The sequence below is a fragment of the Lathamus discolor genome, chromosome 4 (assembly GCF_037157495.1).
Source record: "Lathamus discolor isolate bLatDis1 chromosome 4, bLatDis1.hap1, whole genome shotgun sequence".
Lineage (NCBI taxonomy): Eukaryota > Metazoa > Chordata > Aves > Psittaciformes > Psittacidae > Lathamus > Lathamus discolor.
Genome location: NC_088887.1, coordinates 8,842,356 through 8,851,039, shown reverse-complemented (window position 1 = coordinate 8,851,039; position 8,684 = coordinate 8,842,356). Strand labels below are relative to the sequence as shown.

Here is an 8,684-nt window from a genome sequence, read left to right as displayed (position 1 = left end):
AAACCATTCCATAACTCATGATGTATTTGTCCTCCCTGAACAAGTCCTTATTCAAGATGGGGGGCACCCGAAACGCAGTATTGAAGTGCAGGTACAGGGGGTTGTAATAATTGTCTCCGTTTTGCTGTTGACTAGCTCATTTCCCAATAGCACCTTGCTTTTATTTAGCTTTTCTGAAAGACCCCAGAAAACTTCCCTTGGGTTCTGTATGTCAGAGGCCTCACCACACAAGCCTGGAGTGAGACGGTTGCATTCAGAGGCTCCTCCCTGCCCTGATTCACTGGGAAGCATGGGGAAAAAGTTCTTTTCCACTATAAGGGAGTGGAACACCTCCCTTATGAGGAGAGGCTGAGGGAGCTGGGTCTCTTCAGCTTGGAGGAGACTGAGGGGTGACCTCATCAATGTTTACAAATATGTGAAGGGTAGGTGTCAGGATGATGGAGCTAGGCTTTTTTCAGTGATATCCAGTGATAGGACAAGGGGCAATGGGTGTAAACTGGAGCATAGGAAGTTCCACGTTAACATCAGGAAGAACTTCTTTACTGTAAGAGTGACAGAGCACTGGAACAAGTTGCCCAGGGGGGTTGTGGAGTCTCCTACACTGGAGATATTCAAGGCCCGCCTGGACAAGTTCCTGTGTGATGTACTGTAGGTTACCCTGCTCTTGCAGGGGGGTTGGACTAGATGATCTTTTGAGGTCCCTTCCAACCCTTGGGATTCTGTGATTCTGTGATAAGGATATTTAATCAATGGCTATTCAACAGAAAAAGACAAAGCCCCCCCCTGCCCCCCTCCAAAACAGACTTATAATAACCACAGAGATACTAAAGCCCTAAAAAGCAGAAGATAACATGGCCTGTAACAGGGACCAGGACTCCTGAGACACTGACACATTGAACCATTACAGGAAGCACTTGAGTACAGCCTGGAATTGCTTTAGCCAGGAACTTCGCAACTGGAAAAAACGGAAAGCAAAATTATTGTGGGCTTCAGGGGAAAGTGCAGATTTATTGTGGGATGCTTGGGGGGAACTTTGGGATTGTGTAAGGATTATCATGCGATGTTTTAGGGAAGATTATGGGAGCAAAACTTACTCTGGGATGTTTAGGGGAAGGATCAAAGGAGGGGAAAGGGAGGCATCAAGCTAGATCAGAAGTGAGCATGGGAAAATGGAGAGGAAGAATAAATAGAAGGGGGCAGTCACCCGGGACTGGCTGCTGGTCAGCACATGTGCCTGGCTGAGCCCTGCACCCAATTACCCCCATCCAACCTGGCCTTACATTAAACTAATCCTGGCTTTTTCCTCTGCATGCATGTGCATTTGTGATCCGCCAGCAAACTGCCAGCCGGACAAGCCCCTGGATAAGAGGTCTGAGAGCCAGTACTGGTCAGACTGCAGTCTGAGGATCTATGTGATCTATGAACACGTATGCCCATGATGCACTAACATGCTCTTAGCTTTGATGGGCTTGTGGCCAAAAGCAGGATTAGGCTGTTTTGGCCATTTATGTTTTGTGGGTGCTGTTTGTGTTTTCCTGGGCACCTGCCACCGCACTTTTACTCCATTTCAGTTAATCAGTCTCCATCTGGAGCATGTGTGCATGTGTCTGAGGGAGCTTTGTGGAGTTCACGCTCAGCCTCAATGCTTGCTGAACCTGCTAACATGGGAAAGCAGCAGGACACATGGAGCAGACCAGGGCAGAAAGGATTTGCCAGATCCTACAGTCCACTGCACTCAGCTGTCCTCAACAGCAAACACTGGGATAGCACATCCAAATTCTCTCATGAACCCAAAGCTTGGCAAGGAAAACAAATCAAGTCAAAGCCTCACGTGAGCTTGAGGCAAGTGCAGAAATGATGCCTCAAGGTCTCTTACAGACCCAACTCCATACCTGCTGCTGGAGAAACACACTTGGTAGAAAGCTTATTAATGAACTGGCTCTACAAAGAGATTTATTGACTATAGAGCAGAATAAAAAAAGAGAGTATCAACTCACACTAACAAGGGAAAGGGACCTGGGCTGACATTTAAATAGAAACACCCCAGACCCTTGCTTGTTATGTCTCCAGGTGAATCAACCACATCCGAGACTGCTGGGGACCAGCACAAGGGTCAAACAGGGACAATCACAACAGTGAACTGGGTTAGCACACAGTGACAACACGGAACTGGGGACCAGCACAGGGGCACAGGCCCAGGAGCTCCAGCCCTGCTCTATGCCCACCTGATGAAGCACCCTGGTTATAGGCATCACACAATACAAACTTCAACCAGGCAGCTAGGGTGTAAGCTCCTACTGCTTCTCCACAAACACCCATGTTGCAGAGTTTAAGAACAAACACCAGAAATACCAGGGCATCAGATAGGAGCAGAAGGGGTTTCTGTTGCAGAGGAGTAAGAGGACAGGGCAGAGTTCTGTATTCCACGTTCAAGGGAAAAAGGACAATACTTGAGCCAGAGTATAAAACTTTTAATGGGTCAGTGCATCCGTTCTTGATGCGGAGAGAAAGGAGCAAACAGGGCTGTAACTGTGCCAGGCTCTCAGTGCTGCAGAGATTATCTACACAGAGCAGCAAAGCCAGGTGGTACATGCATAGCTGAGCAGCCTTTGCTCTCTAAGGAGGGGACGAACACCTGGAAAAGCAGTTCCTCTCACTGTCCTTTTGATTTCATCCTATGCTTCTTCCTGGTAGGGACTTTTGGACGCATCATTTTGGGAGAAGGCCTGCCAGCCTTCAGGGGTTTCCTCTGTGCCTGCGAAAAGCGTTTCTTCTTCAAAGCAGGCTGTGGCAGCTTCTGCTCTTTGTCAGCTTTTGATCCCTCAAGTTTCTTCTTTTTTGGCTGAGGCTCCATGGCAGTATCAGGGACAGCAGATGGAGTTGCAGCTTCCACAGCAGGTTCTTCATCTGAAATGGAGAGTAACATGTGGGTAAGAAGAATCTGCATGGCTTCTGCAGAGGAAGCAGCCTGTAAGGGCAGGCTCAGGCAGCTCAGCTGAACTCCAGCACTAGGTTACCTTTTTGTGCCTGGGGGATGGCATTAGAGAATTTCTTGAACTTGGCAATGAAGAACCCATCCATATTGTGCGTGTGGGGATAGAAACGCCGCGTTGACTTGAGGGAGGGGTGGAAGCGACGGTCTTTGAACCTGGAGAAGTGGGGTGAGAAGTGATAGAACACCTCTGCTCAAACCTGGCCACCAAGGAACAGTCACCTGTGCAGCTTGTGATGTGGCACGCACCTGGTGAAGCCTTCCTTGCCAAAGTCCAGGCCTGTGGCCACCAAGCGAACATTGCGTTTCTTCAGGGCATAATCCACAACCCACTCATTCTCCTCCACCTGCCAGAGACTAAGTATTAGGACCAAAAGCTCACCAGTCTCCCAAGTAGATGTGCACAACACAGCATGCAAGGGACTTACCATGACGGAGCAAGTGCAGTAGACAATGTAGCCGCCTGTCTCTGAGGCAGCATTGACTGAATCTATAGCACTAAGAATCAGCTCCTTCTGCAGGTGAGCACAGCGCAGGATGTCTTTCTCATCCTGAAAGAGAAAGATAGGTTAGGATGCCAGAGGCAGAAAGAAGCACCCCAGGCCTCTGCTGCTGTGCGACTGGATGGATGGATGGGTGAGAGGAGAACAAAGCATATTTGATACAAAAGATTTTTGCAGAACTAACCTCAAAAAACCTAGCTCTGGTACAACATACAGAATAGAATCATAGAATGATTTGGGTTGGAAGGGACCTTTAAGACTGCGACCCTCCTGACATGTGCAGGGACACCTTCCACTAGACCAGGTTGCTCAAAACCCTGTCCGACCTGGCCTTGAAAGAGGAAAAGTGGAAAAGAGAAAGGAAGAAGGAAAGAGAAAGCAACAGGAAAGAGAAGGCAAAATCGGCATCCTTACTGCAGGCATCTCTCAGGAACAAAGCTGTCCCAAAGCCCTTCCTCTCATGACTTATACTTGAGTCCCCATCTGGTGTCCCTACTGGTCACTCACTTTGTTGGTTTTGACAGCAGGATCCTTGGAAATGACACCTGTTCCGCTACAAGGAGCATCAAGCAGGACACGGTCGAACCCTCCAAGCACCTACAGGCAGATGTACATTCGGAATTACGCTCATAGGTGGGGACACAAAACAAGACCAAAACCAAAAGACTGGGAAGGCAGGAAAGATTCATCACTCCTCCAAATCCACCTTCCTGTCTCCATATCAAACAATACACATACTCCTTGGCAGCCCTGCTCATCCCTTCTGTGTCAGCTGTCTCTGGAGAACACGGCTTTACTATAAGACAGTACAGCAGCTCCACGTAAGCATACGTCAAGGTAGGTAAGGACACCCAAAGCAGGCAGGAACATACCTTGGGGAACTGGCGTCCATCGCAGTTACTCACTACAGTATTGGTGACTCCCAGCCGATGCAAGTTCCCCACCACGCTCCGCAGCCGTTCGGCATTGCTGTCATTGGCCAAGATGGTACCCGTGTTCTTCATAAGCTGAGCTGCCAGAGGGCAAAGCACATAATCAAGGGGCTAAAAACCTCTTGCGCTCGTGCCTGTACTATAGCCACCCCCTCCTTCCCACAAGTTCATTCCCCCTTTGTGTACAGGCCAGTGGGAACTCATCACTTCACAGAGCATCCCTCCCAGGCCTCCCACCCAAGGCTCCAGGATGGTACCTATGTAGCTGGTCTTGCCTCCTGGTGCACAGCACATATCCAGGATGCGTTCGTTCTCCTGTGGAGCCAAAGCCATGACAGGGAGGAAACTGGAGGCTCCTTGCAGCATGTAGTGCCCAGCCAGATACTCAGGGGTGGCACCTGGGCAGAGAAAGCAGAACAAAAGAAGATGACATGTGAAAGTAAGGGAGCTAAGAGCAGGTCAGCTCAGCCTTACGACAGGAAAGGTGATCTCACCAATGGGCACAGAGGAGTCATAAATAACAAGTCCTGTTTTTGACCACTTCCCCAAAGGGTCAAGATTCACACCACGGTTGATTAGAGCCTGCAAGACACAGACATGGGTCTGAGACAGGGACATGCCCCCGTGTGACACGCAGCAGAGAGACTGCCACAGGCTCCTGCTCACCTGCGCCAGGTCCCGTCGCCGTGTCTTGAGCGTATTGGTACGGATGGTCACAGGGCGAGAAACCTCATTGGCTTCCAGGAAGTTTATCAGCTGGATGAAAGAAGGGACAGAGAATAGAGATACAAAGACCCACAGAGGCAGCCACATCCTCAACAGTAAGCAGGGCAGGATCCTACCTCCGGGAGTGGGAAGATGTCCATGAGCTTTGTGAGCAAGAAGTCACTGTAGGAATAGTAGGCAGCCATATCCCTGCGCAATAAGGCAAGGTACTCCTGCCGTGTGTGCCCTTCCTCCCGCTTCACCACGAAGTCCTGCAGCACCTCCATGTTGCCCTTGATGCGCTGGTGAATGGTGTGCAGGTCAGGTGGCTCAGCAGGTAGAAAGACCATTAAGGAATCATAAACAGCCAAGGAGCTCACACACAAGCTCTTTAGAAGTGCAACTGGCCATGCAGGACTCCTGCATCACAACAACTCCTGCAGCAGAAAGGTCTCATTGGAACATACTTTCATCAGAGCTCAGAAGAGGGGGGATTCAAAAGATGGAACTGGACAAAACTACAAAGCATTTAAAAGAATTTTGTTAGTTACTTTAAATAAACAGAAAAAACAGGGGGCAGGAAATTAAAATCACCAAACCCAAGAGCAAGCACTTTGGATGCTGAAACTGCGCTCACCAGAGGCTCTAGGAACGGGTTACACTAACACCTGCCAGGAAAATCAGGGTAGAGAGGAATGAATTGCATGATAAAATACATACATGCATTTAAGACTAGAAAGGAAACTGTGGCAAGCTCCATACAGGGCATAAGAGATCTCCTAACTATACTGTACAGAAGGACAACGTTGCATACTATCTACTAGGGCAGCTAATGTTTTGTCACGCACAAAACACTCTTGCTAAGCAATACTCATGATAAAGTCCAAATGAAGTTCTTTGGTTGTATCCAGGCTCCATGCTGATACATGCATATGACTTATGGATGTTACAGATAAAAAGGATATCCTCTTTCTCAATCTGTTCACTAGTTGGCAGTTTAAATTGCTCATCTATATCCAGGTTGATCTGCAGATCCGGGCCCTCTTCCTCCTTCTGTCCTATTTTCTGCCTGCTTTCCTCTTCCTCTTCACTGTCATCCTCACTGAGGTCTCCCCTAAGGATAAAGAACAGGATGAATGTTTTATGCAAGAACAGTATCACACAGGCACATCACAGCTACCATTTCTTAGATGGCAGAGAGAGCACAAGAAGGAACACAGGCTCCTCATCTGAACAGGAAACGTTCTGTGAACGGGCAAAGTTCTCAGATCCTCACCTGTCAGGCTTCTGCTTCAGGGCAGCTTTTTCAATAGGCAGCAACTAAACAGAGACAAAAGATAAATGAAACAATATCCCCAGGTGCCCCTTACTTCCCATGAATTTTACTTGCTCTGCTTAAGAAGGACAACAAACAAAAGGCCTGAGTGTTATGCTGGGATCAGTTGCTAAACTTGTAATTGTCCTTGTGAAAGCAAGAAAAGGAAAGCTCTCCGCTACCTCACCATCCACCCCCAGTAAAGTCACCCTTTTCCCACAGCCCTGATGTGCCCTTTCAGGCAGCAAAGTCAAGTATTTCTTGTGTAATTAAGAGCAAAAAAGCTCTTACCTCTTCTTCCTCTGATGATGAGGCACCATAATCATCCACCATCTCCTCACTGCTCCCATCCTCCTCCTCCACCTCCCAGCTGCCCTCTTCCACCTCACCATCGCTGGATAATTCCATGCTGTTTCTTTTAGTTGCAGTTTTCTTGGCCTTGGCTGGAGCCAGCCATTTCGAATTGCCATCACTGAAGCCAGACCGGCCACGAGGGGTTTGTCCTGCTGCCTTTGCAGCATGTTTCTCCTTCTGTGGGGATACCTGCTCTTCAGCTACAGGCAGAAGAACCATTAAGTAAGATGACATTCTCAAAAGCTACTATCTTAGTTTTCTAGTTGATAGACAAAAGAGGCCTTCCCATTAGACTTGAGCTGCCTGTCCAAGACAGGGGACTCCTTACTCTCCAGATCGGTTTTCTCAATCATAAACAAAGGCATATTCTCATCTCTCCACCAAATTTTAGACCTAAATAGAATTACCAAAGAAAAACACAGCTACAATTTTTTTTATGATCACAGACTGGTTTGGATTGGAAAGGACCTTAAGATCATCCAGTTCCAACCCCCTGCCATTGGCACCAACATCACACACTAAACCATGCCACCCAAGGCTCTGTCCAGCCTGGCTTTGAATGCTGCCAGGGATGAAGCACTCACAACTTCCTTGGGCAACTTGTTCCAGCACCTCACCACTCTCAGAGTAAAGAACTTCTTTCTTACATCAAACCTAAATCTCCCTTATCAAAGTTTGAACCAGTTACCCCTTGTCCTATCGTTACAGTCCCTAATGAAGAGTCCCCCTCCAGCATCCTTGTAACACCCTTGAAGGCTGCTATATATAAAGCAATCTTGCACTAACATATTACAGTACTTCCTCACAAATCTTTATCCTTCCTTCTTCCAACTGCAACACCTTCCTAGGCTACACAGGACAACGCAGCGAGCTTAAAAGCCTCAGCCACCCAACCTGCCCCAACAGCCTTGCTGTGAAGGGAGGATAAGTCAGAAGTGGCTTCAATATGTAGAAGAGCTGGTTTGTTCTTCAGGCAGCATCACCCCCTGGCACTGCAGGGACCAGACACGAGGACAAAATCATACAAAACAACGATGAACCCCACTTGTCCCGCAACAGAAAACAGAGGCGGGCGCCCCGGGGGCAACAGGACAAGCAGATACCGGCCCCGCACCCGGCACTCACCTGCTGGCTCCGGCTCTCCTCCTCCTCCTCCTCTTCCTAGAGGCCTCTTCCTCCCCGTGGGGCCGCTGCCCGCTCCCAGCCGCCTCTTCGCAGCCCTGTATCGGGGCAGGAGGGAAGCAGCAGTGAGCCCCGGCCCGGTCAGCCCCGCGTCCCCGCCTCGCCAGCCCGCTCCCCTCACCTCTTCCGGCCGTGACTGGAGAGCTTCTTCCTGCCGGTCTCCGGCTCTGCAGAGAGACACGCGGCGGTCGGTCAGGCAGCCCGCACCGGCGGCACCGGGTGCCGTGAGGCGGCACCGGGCCAGACTCACCTGGCGGCAGGAAGCGGGCCAGCTCCACCTCAGCGCCCCGCTGCTTGCGGGCCTTGCGCCCGGGGCCACTCTTCGGCCGGGTCGGGTCCAGTTTCCGCCCCATGTTGCCCCACGAGCTCCGGCGGCACCGGGACCCCCTACCACACGTGCAGGCCTCCCCCCGCCTCCCCGCGCATGCGTCCGGCCCCCGGCTCCGCCCCCCCTCCCCTCCGTCCATTGGCTAGTTCCGCAGCTCCTGCTCGCTGAGTGGCTCAGCCGGCAACGTCATTCGCCCGGCCTGCTCCGGGCAGGGCCGCGGCGCGGGGCGGTGCTCCCGGGCGGCCGCCGCGGGGTCGCAGTCCTAAGCGGAGGGGCCCGGGTCAGAGCCTTGCTTCCAGGCCGACGGGACGCCCTCCCTGAAGGCATGAGCAGGCTGCAGCGTAAGGACTGGGGGAAGGCAATCACTGCCAAA

At 50.6% G+C, this 8,684-nt stretch overlaps 1 protein-coding gene across 1 annotated transcript; it reads right to left on the bottom strand.

Moving 5' to 3' along the window:
- Positions 1 to 2,456: 2,456 nt before the first annotated feature.
- On the bottom strand, positions 2,457 to 8,392 carry NOP2 (NOP2 nucleolar protein). The gene is made up of 16 exons (XM_065676286.1): positions 8,234 to 8,392; positions 8,105 to 8,150; positions 7,927 to 8,021; positions 6,739 to 7,001; positions 6,409 to 6,452; positions 6,098 to 6,246; positions 5,270 to 5,469; positions 5,094 to 5,183; positions 4,922 to 5,009; positions 4,685 to 4,825; positions 4,368 to 4,507; positions 4,003 to 4,092; positions 3,421 to 3,543; positions 3,242 to 3,339; positions 3,018 to 3,148; positions 2,457 to 2,907 (listed from the first exon to the last, which is right to left on the bottom strand). Exons 1-16 carry the CDS (start codon positions 8,334 to 8,336, stop codon positions 2,654 to 2,656), a joined length of 2,055 nt encoding a protein of 684 aa, XP_065532358.1. The 5' UTR covers positions 8,337 to 8,392; the 3' UTR covers positions 2,457 to 2,653.
- Between the last annotated feature and the right edge of the window lie 292 nt (positions 8,393 to 8,684).

What these genes read in the sequence shown, in the direction of transcription:
- NOP2 (XM_065676286.1), bottom strand. Translation starts at nt 8,336, where the DNA reads ATGGGGCGGAAACTGGACCCGACCCGGCCGAAGAGTGGCCCCGGGCGC. An exon ending in GGCCCGCTTCCTGCCGCCAG is followed by an intron (nt 8,151 to 8,233) that starts GTGAGTCTGGCC and finishes GTCTCTCTGCAG; the next exon opens with AGCCGGAGACCGGCAGGAAG. An exon ending in ATGGACGCCAGTTCCCCAAG is followed by an intron (nt 4,093 to 4,367) that starts GTATGTTCCTGC and finishes ATCTGCCTGTAG; the next exon opens with GTGCTTGGAGGGTTCGACCG.